This window comes from Athene noctua, chromosome 5, assembly GCF_965140245.1.
Source record: "Athene noctua chromosome 5, bAthNoc1.hap1.1, whole genome shotgun sequence".
Lineage (NCBI taxonomy): Eukaryota > Metazoa > Chordata > Aves > Strigiformes > Strigidae > Athene > Athene noctua.
The window spans coordinates 59,780,411-59,799,452 of record NC_134041.1 but is presented as its reverse complement, the minus strand read 5'-3'; the positions used below and the strand labels follow the sequence as shown (position 1 = coordinate 59,799,452).

General features: G+C 41.7%; 1 protein-coding gene across 2 annotated transcripts; it reads right to left on the bottom strand.

The window, feature by feature from the left end:
* Positions 1 to 805: 805 nt before the first annotated feature.
* Positions 806 to 7,761, bottom strand: KCNK18 (potassium two pore domain channel subfamily K member 18). Of its 2 annotated transcripts, XM_074908469.1 has the most exons (4): positions 7,644 to 7,724; positions 7,455 to 7,532; positions 6,221 to 6,367; positions 806 to 3,043 (listed from the first exon to the last, which is right to left on the bottom strand). In XM_074908469.1, the coding sequence occupies exons 1-4, from the start codon at positions 7,669 to 7,671 to the stop codon at positions 2,232 to 2,234; spliced, it is 1,065 nt and encodes a 354-aa protein (XP_074764570.1). In that variant the 5' UTR covers positions 7,672 to 7,724; the 3' UTR covers positions 806 to 2,231. The 2 variants fall into 2 exon arrangements, with proteins under 2 accessions (XP_074764570.1, XP_074764569.1); XM_074908468.1 differs by having other exon boundaries at positions 7,455 to 7,761.
* Between the last annotated feature and the right edge of the window lie 11,281 nt (positions 7,762 to 19,042).

The window sequence follows — 19,042 nt, the reverse complement described above, 5'->3', positions numbered from 1 at the left end:
TTCCCTATTTCCCTCCTCCGTGACCTCGTAATGTGACACATCTCTCCTTTAGTCTCCTGCCTCTTCCCAGACTAGACAGATACTCTATGTGTCTCATATGGAAGCTATTCCCTATCTTTGTTCATCCTTTACCAGAGCCTATAAAGTTTTTTCAAATTTTACATATCATTTGGGAGGTGAAGGTCCAGAGCTGCACATTGTATTCAAGAGGCAGGTGCACCATCATTTTACAGAGGGTCATGGTGACGTGATTTGGTCTCTCCCCTTCTATAAAATGCATTTTTATCCTCCATAACTGACAGGTTCTGTATGAAGGAAGGCTGTTTACTGCCATCCCTTGGCCATAACTAGAATGATTTGGTGTAGAAACCTTATTGCAATTCCAGTAAAAATTCCCTAAGGTACCACATCAATGAGAAATCTATAGGGGATGAATTCACTATAAATCTGTCTCCATAAATGAGATCTCACTGATATGAGAGAAACAAGTCAAACGATATAAAGACCAGTTCTTACTAATGCTGGCAGTGTTAGGCGTGCAACAAGGAAAAACCCTGAAGAGCAGGAAGTGCAGTTTTCTGATCCAAATCCCATTAAATCATCTGAGTCTTTTCATGGATTTCTGAAAACTTTGGCATGGGTTCAAAGTTCTACACTGATTTTAATCAAAAGACATAAAATATAGTAATATGAGAGTGGTCTGAATAGAAGGACTTTGTATGTGAAGTCAAAGTCATGGCAAACATGAAGAAGTTAACCAGAGTTCCTTCGGGCTGCTTTATTATTTATTGTTATTCTTATAAAGCACTTTTCTATATACCATCATTCATTATACATTTTGCATATCATCAGTGCTTAATGGCAACTAATTATTAATAAGGACTGAATATACATTACCATGTACATGGAGGGTAACAGAGGTAAAATGCCATGTAAATATTCTGAAAATCTCAGCTTCAAATACAAATTTGCTATGGAGAATATTGTACAGTCCGTCATAATCAAGCATGCTTTAATATCTAGAGATGCCATTCACATTCAGTGGGCATGCAGATAGTTTACAAGTTAAGAGGTGCTTAATTAAAGTCAGTGGTTTCTTTTATAAAATGTGTATTTGGTTTCTGTGACAGAAAAAATTATCTATCATTGATAGCTCAATTCAGATTACGAATAATATAAGCAAAACTTTGAAGAAACACCATTATTCACATATCAATGTGCTCCACAGGTATGTGCTACAGGATTCTCACCACATCCCAGTGAAACAAGAAGGCTTTTCTTTCTATGAGTGGGTCAAAGAACTCCCAGAAGTCAAGCAGTCTGTGCAGCGTAAAACCTGGATTAGGAGTGAGGACTTTTGGGATCAGTGTCCCCACACCATCATGCTTCTTTAACAGCAAAGAGATGGAGCTTCAATCCATGACTTTAGTCACCTTCAGGTTTGCTGCATGTCTTCCCCCTTGAGATGGGCATCTCAAGAGCAGAACTTGTCATAAGCACTTCTGTATCTGGATGCCATGGGACACATTGATTCTGGGCTGAATACAGATATGATAAATCATGATGGAAAAGGAGTGGTTTCACCCCTGAACAGATTAACAATTTTCTGACTGATTTCTGGACAGCAGACAGAGAAAGATGTGAAAATCTGGGGACCTTCCTTTCACTTTAAAATTCTTCTGGCCCACACAAAGGTGCAATATTTGCAATACATGCGGTCATGACCAAAGAACAGCTGGGTTCGTACTTCTTCTCCCCGGGTGGCTCTGATGACGAAGTATATTGCAGTAGCATGCTGTCACAGTTCAGTACTGACAGCCACAGCCAAGCTGTCCCTGGCTGCAGACAGGATGGCAGGATGAGACAGTGATCTGGGCCTTGCCTGGACAAGTGCTGAAAAAAACCCCACCCAAAATTGCCTTGCTATGGGAGAGAGGACAGAAAGGCTGCTGAAAGTCAGAGCTTTGCAAAAGATGCTAGGGAGCACTGGCAGGGAGAGCCATCTGTTTTTTCATCATGCATCATCTTCATTTATTATTTAGGAGTTGGGACCCTCTTGGAACGTACTCCCTGGAGATGACCAAATGCCTCCTTTGGTATTTAGCCATTTTACAGTAGATTCTTGGAGGAAATCAGAATAAAATATGCTTCCTGCCAGCCCAAGGCAGAAATGAACAGTTTCATCTCATTGAAGTGGCCAATGCTTACGAGTGAAGGAGAAACCACCACTCTTATTTTGGATATACCTTCTTCGATGGCATCTTTTTCTTCCCACAAAATGAAATCACCTTTTTATACAAAACAATTAAGCGGTCTTGGCCCAGTTTAAAAGCAATGAAGACAATTTCCATGCCAATAATAATATAGAGGGAAAAAAACAAGAAAAACTTGGGATGTTCCAGTTGTGTATCTCCAAATCCAATAGTTGTCAACGTGATAAAACAGAAATAAAAGGCTTCCTGAAAATCCAACCTGGTTTCCCAGTTTGGAAGAATAGCAGCTGCACAGGAGATGTACACAAAGATAACTAGCACCATTAATACAATGGGCACATCTAATTTTTCTAACTGCTGACCTATTTTGTCAAAATTCTCAATTACTCTGGTCATTGTCTTTCCCCTGTCCAGTTCAGGACATGAACTCCATCTCTCAATGCTTTTATTTATTGCTGTTTTTCTGTGTTCATTTTCTCTGGCAATTAACATTTCAAAAATTTCAGCATTGCGATATTTGGTTGGCCTCCTTTTAACACCTGGCTGACTTTTCAGCACTTCCATAATAGTCAAGGGCTCAGTGATGATTACTTTAGTCTGTGCTCTGGATTTCAGTTCATCCCCTTTGTTACATGTGGATCCAGAACAGAGTCTAGAGGCTAGAATTTTTGACTGTAGTTTTCTGAATTCATTGTAAGATTTGGATAAGACAGTTGCAAGGATGTCTCCCATGTCTGTCAGGACCAAGAACATCAGAGGGATGCCAAATAAAGCATACAACATACAGAGATATTTTCCAATTCGTGTCACAGGATAGGTATTACCATAACCTTGAACAAAAACAAAAAGAGGAAAAGAAGGGAAAGGGAAAGAAAGAGAACATTGTGATTTATTAGGTATTCACATCCTCTGAGCTTTTTTATTGCTGTCAGTTTTAAAAGTCAATTTTTAGTCCAGAGCATGCTGTTCTTTTTGGCTTTGCTTTGAAGCTATTAAAATTTCTGAGTCTCAAATGCTGGTTATTAATGCAGACATCCTACCTCTTCAAGTACTTGGAGTTTTGGAGTTTGCCAGTTCTGCTGAATTAACTCTTCCTAGTTTATCTACACCTTATTGGCTGTTTGACTTAACTGCCTGACAACAAGAAGCCATTCAGAGAAGAGAAACAAAAGGTTTGGGCCAGCCCAAGATCGGTGTGCAGCCTCTGTCCTCCTGGACACTGTTATCAAGAAGATTTCCTGATCTGGGAGAGTGGGTTAAGAAGGATCCAAAAGGGAAGACAGCAAGAGAGCCTTGGGCTCATGGGTCCCTCCACAGGGAAGTTAAGCTGAGGGCTGAGCTCAGAGAGACAACATCTGATGCTGGGGGCAGAGACTGGACGGTGCATGAGGAGCTGGGGGATCATCTCCTGGTCAGCCTCCGGCTTCTCACAGTATGACTGAATGATTTGGGGGGATGAAACTCCCTTAGCTCTGGGAAGATTCAGATCTGGATCACTGTCTGAATTTTGAAACTGGGACAGCACTATGGATCAGACTGGAACAATGAGACCCATACCTCAAACTTCATTTCTTTGCTAAAACGACTTGTGGCAAACAGTAAGCTAATAACACAATTTCAATTTGTCCCTAGTTCATCAGTTCTAGCTCTAATGGCATATGTTGTATTGACATTCTGTTTGCACTGACTTCACAGTTTTCAGGGTCTTTTAAATGTACTCAGAAAAGCAAAGGATCAAGTGAGGAAGCATATGTTTATCACATGAGGAAATGCATGTTTATTCTAGAGTACTAAAGTTTACAAATATCAATTACAACAAATAGAGAAGTACTACCAGATGCACAGCCTTTATGATACATTAAATGGTAGAAGAAGATAAGTCTTTTCCCTAAATTCAATTTGGGTATTTGTATTTCCTTCCTCTAAAATACTGGATGTGAAACTTAAACTGTAAGTTAGTGCTTTTCCATTACAGTGGGAGAAAACATCAGCATTATATTAATGGTATTAATTTTAACACCCATTTTACTCCTCATCCTCCAAAAAGACATAAAGCAATTCTTCTCTCTCTTCAAAAACATTGTTCTTTTCTAGATGATCTTCCAGACCAGGTACTTAGCCTGTAATATTATTAGCTCATATGTTGAAATATGGTTTCCTTAATTTTCTTCATCCTTTCATGTTTGTTTTCACTAATGGCTGCCATAGCCTTTGGTCTAAATCCAACCTTGATCCCTCCTTTGCTGTGAGGCACTGAAAAACTATTTATTCTCTGTCACTCTCTTCCCCACTGGCTAACTGGGAATGTTAATGCTTACTGCTGAAGCAATTGGGAAAGATTAATTATTGTAGTTATTGTACAGAGTGATTTTCTTTTTTTTTTTCTTTTTTCTTCAATTTCCATGCATTAAAAATACTTAGTAAAGTTTCAAGGGTTAAAATTTATCTTGAGCTTAAATTTAGCTCTTCAGAAATCTAGCCTCACTGAGCCACTATGTAACCTCCATGGGGAGTGAAGAGACAGCAGTTCAGAGCACTGATCTGCAGACTAGACGCCTTGCTTCTCCTAGATAATCACAGGTAGGCAAGTTGACTCTCATCTGAAGTGATTTATCAGTTCCTAATACTGCAAATAACAAACTCACCACAATGGAAATAACCACAAAGATTCCAGGCTTCCTATCCCAAAACTCATCTCAAAACACGAGGAAGTGGTGTTAATGCTCAGCACTATGAAGGACAAAAGTAATGACAGTTTAGAAATAAATATGTTGGGTCAACGTGTATGGGGACATTTGTAAAGCCCCATGTCAATGGAGATGGGTAAGTATACCCAGGCAAGAAGTTTCAATGATAGGGCTTGTTGAAGTCAAAGCTTTCTGATAAAATGTCCTCTTTCAAACATTCCCAGTGTTGTATTTGCACTAGAAAATATTCACTGGGGTGAGGATTCAGGTCTGCATCTCCAGAATGTGTCTCTGATGACCTAGACATCTGTCTTCAAACACAGGAGCTGCAAGAAGCTGAGCCTGAGGTTCAAGCCTCTGCTGTGACTTAGCGCACAAGGGTCTCCTACGTGCTCCAAGTGAACATATTAACTCTCACACTATTCCTTGTACAGGATAAGCTTTTTTTATGAGGTTCAGTTTTTCTTTTGCATTAAGATGCATACCCAAGCTGGGATCTTGAGTGTATCTTAATACAGTGGAGAAATGTCTTTGCAGTTTGATAGAATGCTGTGGGACTATTTCCCATCCAGCTTTGATTCTGACAAATGTAGATAGCCAGTGTCTGTACTTGCCAGCATTTGAGAAAGATGAGCCAAAAGTAGCTTTGGGAATGAGCATGAGGAGTTGTATTTAGCAATGCAGAGGGAGCCAAAACCCAGAGCAGATGTTTCTATTTGATCTAGATCCTCCTTTGAAATATGAAATCAGAATGAAAGATTTCAGAGGTGTGACTTAAACATTGCCTGTGCTGTTAACCCAGAGAAATGCAAAAAACAACAGCATGGTTAATTATAGAGCCAGAGATTTACAAAACTGGGCTAGACATAAATAACAGGGAAGCAATTGAAAAACGATATATGCAAAATGAATTACCTCTTCCAGTGAATAAAACATTACCTAACATAAGACACAATAGTGGGCAGAATATGGTTTGACTGGAAAATGGAGCTTTCTTTTTACTTTAATGTATTAGTTTTGTGTACATGTCAAATGAGTACATTATAGTATGCATGTAATGATGCAACTAATTAGAATGTATCATCACTACTCATCATCACTAGTTACAGAATTCTGTCTTGCTTCTCTGACTCAGGTACATCACTGCAATCTGTGTTTGCAGAACCCCTTGCAGACTCATTGTCAATACCAGGAGAAAAATTCATGGGGATTTGTTTTTGGTTTTCAGTGTGGGGCTTTTTAATTCCCTGGAAGAAATACATTAGCCAAAGCAGCAACAGTAGTTGATTCTGCAGGGAGTTACTTTACCTCTGAACTTACCCACAGTTGTGAAGACTGTGCAGCAGAAAAAGAGAGACCCAAAGAAAGTCCATCTGTCTTTTGGATTGACAAACCAGTCTCGATCAGCTGTGTTGAGCAGTACATGGATTTCTTCCTTAAATATCTCCTCATTTTCTGTCATGTTATCTGTTACATTAACAACAGGAGATACAGTGAGTGTTTACAGACTACCACTCAGGGAGCAGCCAGCCTGTTATTCCAGTGAAGTTTACTCCAGCTGAGGATTTGCTTGTACTCTTTTAGAAGATAAAAATACTCATCTCATCCTCCCCTTTCCACCAATTAGGTGGGTCAAGCACCTTTGGTGAATAAAGAAACAAGGAATAAATAAACAAGCTCTGCTCCAACAAAGTAAAAATAAGACACAAAAATAAGCATAAAGAAGCAGGATAGAACAACTGCATATTCAGTTTCCAACCTGAATGTCCCCTCTCAATTTAGACTCCCCAGGAGATTAGTCTTCTTTTAACCCAAAGACACTGGAGATGTGGGGTTCTCAGTCCATGACTGATATGAACCACTCGTGCAGCATTGCCCAGTGCCCCACTGTGAATCCCACAGCCTGCACCCCTCATTCCTCCTCCCCACGGCTGAGCTCAGCTTGGCAGGACGTTATCTACAGGGATGTTTGCCCCAAAGAGAGATCATTGTGTCAGCACAGCTACCTGAGTGAAAGTCCAAGCCCGTGTACAAGCCCCAACACAGATCCAGGACTGTTTATACCCCATCTCTTCCCCTCTAAACCCCTTCATCAGCACCACTGCTCTGGGGCGCAGCACTGCACCTGTCTCCAACTGAGCATCCCATTGCCAGAGGGCTGGGAGGGAAGCTCAGAGATGGGAAGAGGGAGCTGGAAGAGACTTTCTGAGACACAGAGGGTTCGGTCCCCAGCAATCAGAAGGAAATACCATGGGAATCTCAGCTGCTCTTTAAGGAACTTAGGTAACTTCGGCAAAAGGGAGAAGACAGGCACCTCAGGAATAGTCTTTTCAGGCAGGAACACAGGGACCAGGGAAGCTTTCAGTCAAAAATCACAGCTAAGGAAGACAAGCAAACAACAGCCAACATTAGCTAGGCAGAGGGGAAATCCTGTTTGCAGGTTCAGCTGTTAGTATTTTGAAGAATGTCTTCAAAAGCCAAAAATCTAATTCAAAAAGCAAGAGAGTTAGTAACTCCCTGTGCAGTTAAGTCATTTTGAAATTCCAGTACATACCTGATAAATTTCTGGAGATGTGCCACAGCTTCTGCAGAAATTTTCTATATCCTTCACTTAAATTGACCTTCCGGTTACCTTCAATGTGGGAAAACATGAGAGCCCCAAGAAAAGCATAGATCACAAGAGACAGAATGAAGCAGGCATGAGGAAACACTGCCCAAAATATTTTTTTACATGCCCTTTTACCTCGCAGAGGCTGTGATGTTGATGCCATCCTAAGCTCACTTTTTTGTTTTTAATTTTGTGAAGAAGACACAGCTTTTAGAAGCAAGGATGAGGATGTAAAAGCTTTTGCATCCTAGAAAAGCTTCTCCTGTGAAAACAAGGGTTGTTCTGCCTCAGGCTTTCAGATCACATGTCTTTATAAGTGAAGATTGCACTACGGTCCCAATGGAAAAGGAGCACAACTAATCAAGCCTTGAAATATTTCTCAGTTGACGATATGCCACTCTATCCCTGAATTACTATTGATCAGCCAGCACTGTAATGCACACAGATTACCAACTTCTGTGGGTTTCCATTGGAGCCAGCTCATGTTTGAAGTTTCCCATTGATACAGTAGAAACCCTTCCAATTCTCAGGAGGGAAAATGCATACTGTAAGGGGTAGATTTCTTTAAAGATTTCTCCCAGAAATGAACGGGAAATTTTAAATTAATCAAAAGAAGGGTCTGGCACTAATTGTTGTCACCTCTGGACAGACTGTAGAACAATTAATTTCTCTTTCAGGTGCCTTAAAGAATCTCTCTATATATACACCATATAATCATTGTCAGGGGGTTCTCTTGAGTTTTAAAGGATTTTCTCAAAAGAGTCAAGTCAATAAGGTTTTGCTCAGTTCTCTCTTGATTAAAATCTTCCTATTAATTGAAACTCCCACTGACTGCAGGATTCAGTTCAAGGTGAGTGATCTTGGCAAACTATATCCAGCTTTAAATATAAAAGCTTTCTTATTATGCATTACCCTAAACCACTTAGAGCAATGAGCAGTATCGCTGCCCTTTACAATGTGGTGGTAGTAAGGGGAGCTGGACTTTACAGAAAGAGGTGTTAAATATTTCATCTCTAGGAGTCTTTCATTAAAAATTGAAACAACCTTGTGCAGCCAAGCCCTACAGAGCTGTGTACAAGCAACATGTCCATACTGCAAAGAAATCCTACACTGTTACAGCGATTTCTCATAGGTCAAACCCTCAGCAAATTAGATCACAAGATCTTATATGCTTATTAATATGGAAGCCTCCACTATAGAAAAAAGACTTTTAGGGCTAAGACAAAAATAAGCCTGTGTGCTTGCTACTTTTCTGGTTATCTGCCTCAGTGACTCAGCCTTGCTTTTTGACAACAAATTTATAAATCCTCTTACTGCAGTCAATCTCTCTTTTTTTTTTTTTTTTTCCATTGACCTGAAACACAGGGTTGAAAACTGCTAATGTTCATAATGTATCAAAAGCAACAGAACTTCCTGAGAAGTTGTACTTAGAGATAATGTACTTGGGTTTGGTGTCCTTACCAGAGAAGCAAGGAACACAGAGAAGTCAAAAGGGCTGCTCGAAGAGCAAAGTGGCTGTGGGCAGTGGGATGCTCTATGCTGGAAGTGTAACGCTAGCTTATTTTGGAGAGTTTGTAAAGAGTGAGTACCAGTTTTACAAACATTGGCAGAGTTTACTTGGATTTTAAAGAAGTCTTGACAAAGTCCCTCTTCAAAGGTTTTTAAGGGAATTAAAACCTATGGCATAAGAGAGAAAGTCTTCACAGGAAGAAATTCATGGTTAATAGAGTGGAATGGAGAACAGGGCTAAAAGACAGAGGGAGATTGATGTTAGAGTTATGTGTGGGTCTGTGCTGGAGCTCTGTTGTTCTGCACATTCATAAATTACCTGGAAAGAGGGTAAACAGGGAGATGGCAATATTTGCTGATGGCATGAAGTTGTTCAAAGCAGTGAGACTGAGGGCAGATTGGATTGTAAGAGGACCTGAGGATGCCTATCAATGAAATGGCAGATAAAAGCAATGTAGATGTGTGTAAAATGGGATAAACAATCCTAACTTCACATACAAAGTGATGGGCTCTGGACTGATCCAATAAAACAGGACTGTTTTTCACATAGCTGGAAAATTCTTTGCCAAAAGATGTTGGGTTTACATATGTTAAAGAAGAGGATGGAAAGATGTTTAGAAGAACAAACGTTAATACTGACTACAAACCACAAGGGGTTCAATAACCCCCTGAACTGAAAATAGTTTGCAGCTGGAATAGTGAAACAGGGTACTGGGCCAAATGGAGCCTATGTCTGAGGCAGTATACTCATGTTTATGTTCTTCTAAAAAAGGTTTTACTGCCCAGTATGGTAATTCTGACACAATTTGTCCTGCAGACTTTTTCATCTGCATCTCAGATATAAACCTCTTTTCACCAAAGTGCTTTAAAATCTTCTCAGCCTCCTCCTATACGTGGTAGGACTGCAAAGTATTTAGCAGTTCCCAAGAGCTTCTCAGCCATTTGCAACACCAGTCTCTGAGCTTGTGACAATGAGAAAATTTAATAAAAATACATCCAGAAATTATTTTTTACATTATTTGCTTAATCTAAACCATTTCCCACTATTGCTGTATTACATATTTGAACTCAGTTGCTTAAAAGCAAATCCCACTAACCACAAGTTATTCCAAATTGAGTTATTGGTACTTGTATTGAGAGAGATTTTTGCAATGCACATTTCCTATTTGCGTTAATGGACAGCAAACCTTCACTTTTCCTAACTTCCATTTCTTTGATTAGGGCAAATGCGAGTGCTCTGAAGGTGCTGCTTGAAAGGAAAGTTTGTGACCACAGCTGCCAGGCTTAATTATTCCAGTGCAAATATACATATGTTAGAATTTCTACTTTATCTGATGTTCCTGGATTGCAAAGGCTAAACCAAGGAGGTTGTTGCTTGGACAGTGAGATGTTTTTCAATAATCACTAAAATTCTTCCTGCATCTACCATGCTGTCAGCAACCTGCTGTGCTTACCTCTCTTCTGTGAAACGCTGTTGGATTCGGCACATATTCAGAATGCCTTCTCCTTTTCTGAACAAAACTGAAGTGACTTGAAGGATGGCCAGTGCCCTATAAAAAACAACAACAACAACAACAACAACAACAACAACAACAACAAACCACACAAAAAAACAAACAAACAAAAACAAACAAACAAACAAACCACACCACAACAAAAACAAAAGCAAAAAGGAAAAAAAAAAAAACAAAAAACAAAACAAAACAAAAACAAACCAAAACAAAACAAAAAAAAACAAAAAAAAACAAGGCAAGGGACTAAATTGTTTGCTTTTATTTTCATCTGGCATTGATTCTGATGGGAATATTGTTTGATAAAAGATTAAGACCTCAGCCTGGCAGTACTTCATGACAATGAGATTAAAAACATTCTTGAACAACAGTTCAAGATTGAATGTTAACAAGGATCATGGATGATTTGATCTGTTGCTCTAGCAGATGCCCCCAGAAAGTATTTCCAGGATGCACTAATGTACCTAAACTCCCTGAGAAAATTAGTGTTTCTATATAAAGATGATATCAACCCCAAGCAAAAAAACACTCCAAAACGACAAAAAACAAGTACCAGCAGTAGTTGTATTAAGAAAGCAGTCTCAAGGCTGTGTAAACACTAGATCTGATCCCCAAACATGAAGACACTCCACCTGGTGAGGAAGACTAGGGGGCTGCCAGTGAGGCTGCAGTAGGAGTGTCAGTGAGCACTTTCAAAGTGCAAAGCTTTCCACCTCCCACCCACCCTTATCCCTCCCATCCCTCAGGCTCCTGAGACCTGTCCCTATAGGATTTCAGCCCACAGTGGGGCCCAGAAGCATTGCTGGCCCAAGCCCAGCCCCACACAGACGCTGGACATTTGTGCAGAGCATACACCTCCTGCTGGATGAGGGACATGTGCTTTTCAGGCACCCTGCAATAAATTTTCTCCTCCTGACCCCAACAATATTCTCCTAGAGTATGAGTTCCCCTGTCACCTCCTGTTCTTCCCACTTTACTCTTACACCTCATGCTGCTGGGATGGAGAGAGAAATGCACTAATTGGCTGCATAGGGTCTCTTGGATACCCCAGGGGAAGGTTTAGCTTCTTTTGTAGCCATCTTTAAAAGTCTCAGCTTTAGCTTGAGTCAAGTGCTTGAGCTTGTAACCTCTGGGAATATTTGAGAGCACTCAGGACTAGCATCCTGACACTGCACATAATGTTAAGTGGTTTCGAAGATGTCCAGGACTCTCACCCTGAATAACAGCATTTCCTATTTCATTCTTTGTTCACGCCAAAGCCAAGCAAGTGGTCCCATCATTTCATTTACGAGAGGCAAACACTCTTCATATGCCCCCAGGACCAGCCAATGATTGGATATTAGTCTCTGTTCCTCTTCTTTTTTTGGCATGGATGAAGTCACACAGCCAGAAAATACCTTTGATGGAAGGCTTTTTCAACTGGTGACTAAAGAGCTGCACAAGCCTTTGTTCACTCAGGAGCCAACCAGCCACTTTTTCATCCCCTCTTCTCCACCCTCAAATCACTGCCTGGGTAGAAAAACCACTTGCCCCTCTTCTTTCATTCCTTCCCCAAACCCGAGCAACCAGCAACAGTCTAGAAGGAGCAGAGCTGCCCCTCAGGCACACACCCCAAATGGGGGAAATATTACCCCTTCTTCTGTAGGGAACTTGTAACCTCAACATCCTCTCTGTCCCAGAGCTTATGTGTGACTGCACCAGGGAGCCAGGGGTGCAAGCATGCGTGGAGGGTTTGGTTGCTGCAGAACTTGAGTTTCCAATGCAGCAGAGCTCTGTGGCAGGCACTTCTCCCTCCTTCTGCTCATTCTGCTATCTGAACCGTATGCTAAGTGAGAATACATCTGGGACTGGGAGGGGAAGCTGCTTCTGGATAGACAACACTCCTCCAGCCCCTTTCTAAAGGGCCACGGAGAAGTAAAATCAAATGCTGATGGATGCAGTGCAACAATTCTTAATGTCTGCAAACAAAGCCCAGCCACCGTCACCTCACAGCACTGTGAATGTTGCTCATTTATTTGTGGGACTCGTTTGAATGATGTGATAACGCTTCAGGGTGTTATAACAAACGGAAAGGTTAATATCGCAATGAGTCACCAGTGTAAGACCCTGCTGCAAATGAGACATGGTAGCCCTGGGTTTCCAGATAAGCAAAGGGGATTACTGAGGTTCAGCTACATGTCTTACGCCGAAGTCTTTACTGAGTTAATGTAGTGAACGTAATGCTAGTATAGTGGAGACTATCTCAGCCCAGTAGTTTCATTTTAAGGCAAACAAGCTCCCTGTGGAGAGATCAGAAAACTGCTTCTTTGGAATTTAATTAACATTAGAGCATGTGAGATTATATGCTGCATAAAAGCTAAGCATCATGATTCATGTCAACAGACCAATTTTACACTATTTGAACTGGCAAAACCCCCTTGGATTCAAGATGACAAGTCTACTTTCCTCTTTAAATAAATATTATGTTTATTCTTTATTATTATTAATGTGGCACTGTATGTATATGAGCAGTTTAAAAGATGGGAATCTCAAATCTCAAATACAGGAACAAGCTTTTAGCTGTAAATATCCACCAGCATGCATCTGAGACTGTCTCTGTGAGTGGCATGGACCCTCACAATTCTCAGCATGTGAACTACTAATGAAAAAAATATCTGTTGATCTTATTTCCAGTGTCATATACATGTTCAGTTAAACAGAACAGAGATAAGCAGTGACCTTTTGCAGACTGTAGTATTGGCCAAATATTACCGATAACATTGAGGACAAATATGTATTTGGAACATCTATGATGTCATTAAGGACTATTAATCCCCAAAGTACGCTGCTTACAGTATTTTCTACCCTCAGCCATCCATGGCTCTTTATAAACCACAGGCAGGAGTCTGTAGGATGCCCACAATCAGACACCTCTTTCTGCTTCCCATCACTGGCAATCGGACTGGACATGCATTAATGTCAGTGGTTCAGAGTTTCTTGAACATCAGGCTAAATTTTCCATCACTTATTTTCATCCCAATTTTCATAATGACACTCTAATTTCTCTTCCCCTTTTGTGTGAAGTACTCTTGCAATAATTTTAACTCCATTATCCTACCACTCATTAGTCATCATGGATTCAAGGGGTGGAAGATACTTTCACAGATGGGTGTGCCTTGGGACTTCATCGAGCTGACACTTGTCTTCAAATTTCTTTCAGTTCTGCTGATATCCTTTAGCTCTGAGCAGGCATACATGAACTTTTCAAACCCTGTCCCACCCATTTCAGTGAATACACCATTAATTAGCCTACCCTTTGTAACACTGGCCCTTTAAATGTTTTTAGTAGTCATCTGAATAGCTCTTAAGTGCTTTTTAGTGATTCAGTAAACAACATTTTGCCACCTTAGTGGGAAACACTCTCTCAAGCTCTAGACCCTTCAAGTGTAGCTTCACATGTTTAATTAGCTTAAGCCACAATTCCTTGGCGATGTGATCCTGCCAGGGTTGATGAGTAAGACTGCATTATGAAAGTGACTTCTGCAAAATGTTTTGGGTTAGAAAGGAACGCATGCAAAATTGCCCATCTTTTCTGAGGAATTTCTTATAGCAATTGAGTGTAGAACGAAGTTTCTTCTTCCACTCTTCTCAAGAAAAAAGAGAAATCTTGCAGCACTCGTGAATGAGTCATCTGGACCACAGGCCCCATGTGTAATGAACCCTGCCGATTCACGAAGACCACAACTGCACCCAGGAACTGCACACTCCTCCCTAGACTGCCTGGCACCCAGGCTGCCCATCACTAGCAACACCCGTTCCTGCTGCCTGACGCTCAGGCTGCATGCAAAAAGCCATCTAAATGTCATTGACCTTCTCCATGGCCACTTGGGAATTTGCAGTATAGGGGTGGACTAATTCAGCTGCAGGATGAAGGAAAATTCAGGGAGGCTTATCGCTTGAATCTTGACAGACAGCCAAAGCCAGCTGATCGTATCATATTCTAAGAGATCGGGCTTTAAGGTAGAGCAATAGCTAGTGCAAGTTTGGGGTGGAAAGTGGGGGATTTATCTTTTATCTAAACTAAAAGACATGGGAAGCATACCAGAAAGGAAAGGTTGAGCAGTTGAGAGAAACAGTTGCATAGCTTGCTGTACCAGAGATTTCAAACGAACCCTGAAGGTCCTGCACACACAGAGGAGGGAGGAGGCAGGACTGGAGGTGACTGCATGTCCCCATGCAGTAATGTGTGTTGGCAGTGCTGGTCATGAGGAGAAGTACAGCCTCCTGAATCTTACAACACCGGACACCTTCGCTCTGCCACTGCTCTGCTCATGCTGCAGCTGAGAAGAGGGTGTGGAGCACAACAGCCGTATTTCACCCAAGGGGTACGTCCAAGTCCAGGAGTCTGGATGGAAAACAAATGCCCCCCCACAACGGAGCTGCCAGCAGTCCTCAACATGGAGTGAGATGAAGGCTTTTAGCAGGCTGCCTTGTGGACACTGCTGCCTTTTTCTCATTTTTTCAGGCTAACTGCTGATGAAAGGAGACCTGCAGTGGTGGCCATTCTCATGCTGCCCTCTTATGTGTTCTTGAAGATGTTATTGCTCAGCTGTATATCTCTACCTAACAGTACAATGGCATCAGCTCACTTCAGCTGTTGGATATCACATTGCACCTGCCAGGGTTTCTTGGTCTGTATGCCAGGACTTCCTTCCAGGTTATAGAAGATGTCTCCCTGTGGAGGCAATAACACTGAATATACACCGAATTTCAGTAGTTTGCAGAACTGAGTTGTTCTCCCTGGATCACCATATCCTTAAGGAGAGGTCAAAGGGATTCATTCCCCTACGCAGCCCCTTCTCTTCATGAAAGCTGCTGGTGCCCAGAAGACCCTGAGAGAAGAAATACTGGATCATAATGCTGAATAATTTGTTAGAAACCACTGCTAGCTGCTGGCTGAAATGCTTGCTCCAAAACAGACCCCCACCACATTTCACCTGTGGATCAGTTTCTCTGGCTGATGAACCACATGTTAAATAGCTCAGAGGCGCAGCACTCAGTGAGAGCACAAAGCCCATCACCTCATTTCAACATGTCATGGGTCCCAGTTGCATGCAAAGCTTGGAAACATAGCGTAACTGCCTCAGAAAACTCTGTCAGCCTAGGGTCCCCTCAATACAATATTACTGCCATAACCACATTGGCAAGATGTGTCCAAACCAAAAACTCATGCTCTTTGCAAGTAAAACCACTGCTGTAGAGCTCAGTAAGCCAACGGATTAGCTTCAATACCATCGGTGTGGGCAATGTGTAATTATGCTTTCAGGAAATCTCACTGGCATATACCACATCACCGCTAAAAGCCACTTCTGAAATAACTGTCCTGCAAAAGCTACAGAACCACAGACTCTTCTGCCGTAGGCAACAAGCTAGGGCTAATGGGAATGTATTGCTCAAGGAAGGGAGCTGGCACTGGGTAACTGGGAGATTATTTCAATGCCTGCCCCCTCTGTGGCATCGGTTATCCATCAGTGGGGCACACATGAGAACTGCATTTCCGATCCCATCACTCCAGGTGTGGGGCTACAGAAAGCCACAGCTGCTTCTCTCCCAAAGCCTGGCTCCTTGCTGGATCTCACACACAGGAAAAGGTGGAGAGCTGTGATCCTTGCTCTTTAATAGAGTTTTTAGTTAAAAAATCTCATATTTAAGTTATTTTTGGCCATCTTAGAAAGTATTTCTTGAGAAAGAGGCCACTCATGCTGCCTCAGAGCTGGCATCTCACTATTTGTGCACCTGAGAAACAGAACCCTCTGTAGGGATTTTCTTGGATCATATTTGGGAATATTTCTGTCTCATCCATCTCGTTTTCTATAAACAGCTACAGTAGATCTGTATTTTTGGGTCAGATGCATTTCTTACTCAGATTTTCTAGCTAATCTTCATATACTTTACCTGTTAATGAGCAGTTACTGTCTAGCTCCACAATTTAGCAGTCGTTCATGGTGCATGTACCAAAATGTTGAACTATGGGCCAATCTTTAAGAACAGGATGTAGAAAAATAAAATTAAATTTAGTTACAATTGCTCTGTTTGTTACAGCTCATTGAACTGAGATAGATGTAATATCTTACCAACAACCTGGAGAGAGTCCAGTGGAGGTCTGCTAAGATGTTTAGGTGTCTGGAGCATAGGACAAATGAAGATACCCTGAAGAAACCAGGGGGGTTTAGTGCAAAGGAGAGAAGTTTAATGAGTGAACTAATTGCTGCCTTTAACCATTTGAAGAGGATTACAGAGAATATTATGTCAAACTTTTCTCAGGTGCACAGAAAAAGGATAAGAGATAATGACAAGGAAAAAGCCAACTAAATACAAGAGGGAAAACAAATTACAAGGTTGGTGGTTACAGACCAGAAGAGGCACCCAGAGAGTCTGTAAAATCTCAGTCCTTAAAGACTTTTAACATTCAGCTGGTAGGGCCTCCTCTATCTTTGCAGTTAGGGCTGGAGACCTCCCGAGAGCTCTTTCAACACAAATTTTTCTATAATTCTATGTATTCTAGCACCATGGTATGTTGTTATTTTGTTTTGGTTTTTTTTTCTTGTTCAACTATTAGAAAACAGCCATATCTAAGAAATTGATTAGTTATTAGATCAAATCTTCTACAGCACAGTGGCTGCAAAGCCTGCAGGGTTATAGGAGTTGTTCTTTAAATCTCCAGCAAGAAGCCAGATGGAAAAGGTCAGAGAGACTCTAGAGGGAACTCTGAAATCTGGGGCCAAACAAAAATTATGTGCATTTTTTTCTGAAGACACCTCCTGTGCTTGCAAGCATTTGTGCTGGGGCACTTGCAGTTGGAATGGCTGAGCAGAAGTGGCAAACAGAAGGAGGGAGCATCACAACCCACCCTCAGAGCCCAAAAGCATAGAAGGGAGCTCTGTGCTCTCATCTGTAGCTCTGCATGGCCTGAGCCCTCATTTCACAGACAGGGAGTGGGGGCAATGCTGGCTCCATGAGGCAGGGCCACCATTGGGCAGCATCAAGTGGCACTGGACACAGGGGTGGCAACGGTGATCACAGAGGCCAGGACCAACAGACACCTATTTTTCTCTTGTTTGCATGTTTGTTTCATGTAAAAAGTGATTTGACACAATCCACAATTTTCCATTATTTTACCCATAAATTCATACTTCCATTACCCACCCAGCTGGAGGTGGTATCTCTTAACAGCCCTTGACTAACACTCCTTTGCTAACAGAGGCAGAGAAGCATCTCTGGGCACACTGAGGCTTGCAGTGCTCTGAGTGCCAGTGGCCATGAGCAGTGTGCCCCATCCAGAGGATGGGGGAGGACAGGATCACCCCTGTCCCTGCAACCCTCTGCCCATGGAGGGAACTCATGTCATAGCCTGGGTGCCTGCTCACAGCAACAGTCAAAAAAGGCCAACCCATGCTGGTCACCAATCACACAGCACTGAGCACCATCACGGAGCGTGTGCCTCCTTTGCTCTGCTCTCATTTCCCTACCCAAGCAGAGCACAAGTGTGTGACAGCTCCACCTGAATCTCACATTGCTTCTGGATGGGAGAGGAGACTCCTCTTCCATAGCCCCTAACCCCAGTTGCTCACTCCCTGATGCTGGAGCTTGGACCCTGCATCCTACTATTCAATACACGCTGCTGCAACACAGCAAACCTGACCTCTGAGCTGCTCAAAACCCTCTTTCATCCAGAGGGGACGAGATCCTCTCCTAAGTGCTTAGATGGTACACAGTAATTTCTGGTGTGTTACTTGCTGATGTGGTTCTCTGAACAGTCCCCTCAGGTGAATAACTGATTTCTTTGCATTTACTGATTCCTCTACCAGTTGCCCTGGGTAGCAACTAGAGACCCCCCACGGTTTGCCACAGGTCAGTGTTCTGAAAAATATTTCCAAACTGAATGAAGGATTTGCTCTAACCTACACAATGTTGCAGACTGGATGAAGCATCTTAAAACCAGGAACTTTGGACGTAACTGAGGTTTGTTTCCAATGCAAAAAAAGAGGGTTGCCAAAGGACAGAGAGGCCCTCCTTCCTGAAACTTTGTTCCAGCAGTACAGAGAATCTCTCTCCTTCCTTGCGGTCAGATGTTTATGTAAGTAAAGTAAATTATCTTGGGAAGTGCCCTTTGTAGTTTTGGACCTTTTTCACCCTTTTGAAATGTTCATAATTTTTGTTCATTAATTTGAGATGATGGTTGTTCGCAGTCCAACACTAATAGCAGAAATATGCCATTTATACCAATTAAGCATTCAACTTAATGATTTTATATAGCTGATTTGTAGCAGAATTTGGTCAGACTCTGCTTTCATTTAAACTCATGTAACCCAGTTTAATGGATATGAAAGCAGAATTAGCTTTTTTTTTTTTTAGTAAGTCATTGCAGATATTCTAGCAGTAGACTTATTACTCAAACCATACTCCTGTCTCCTGCTTGGCTTCTCTTACTTTCCCTGTCCCAGAACTTGCTGCTCTCTGGTGTCTTGCAGGAGA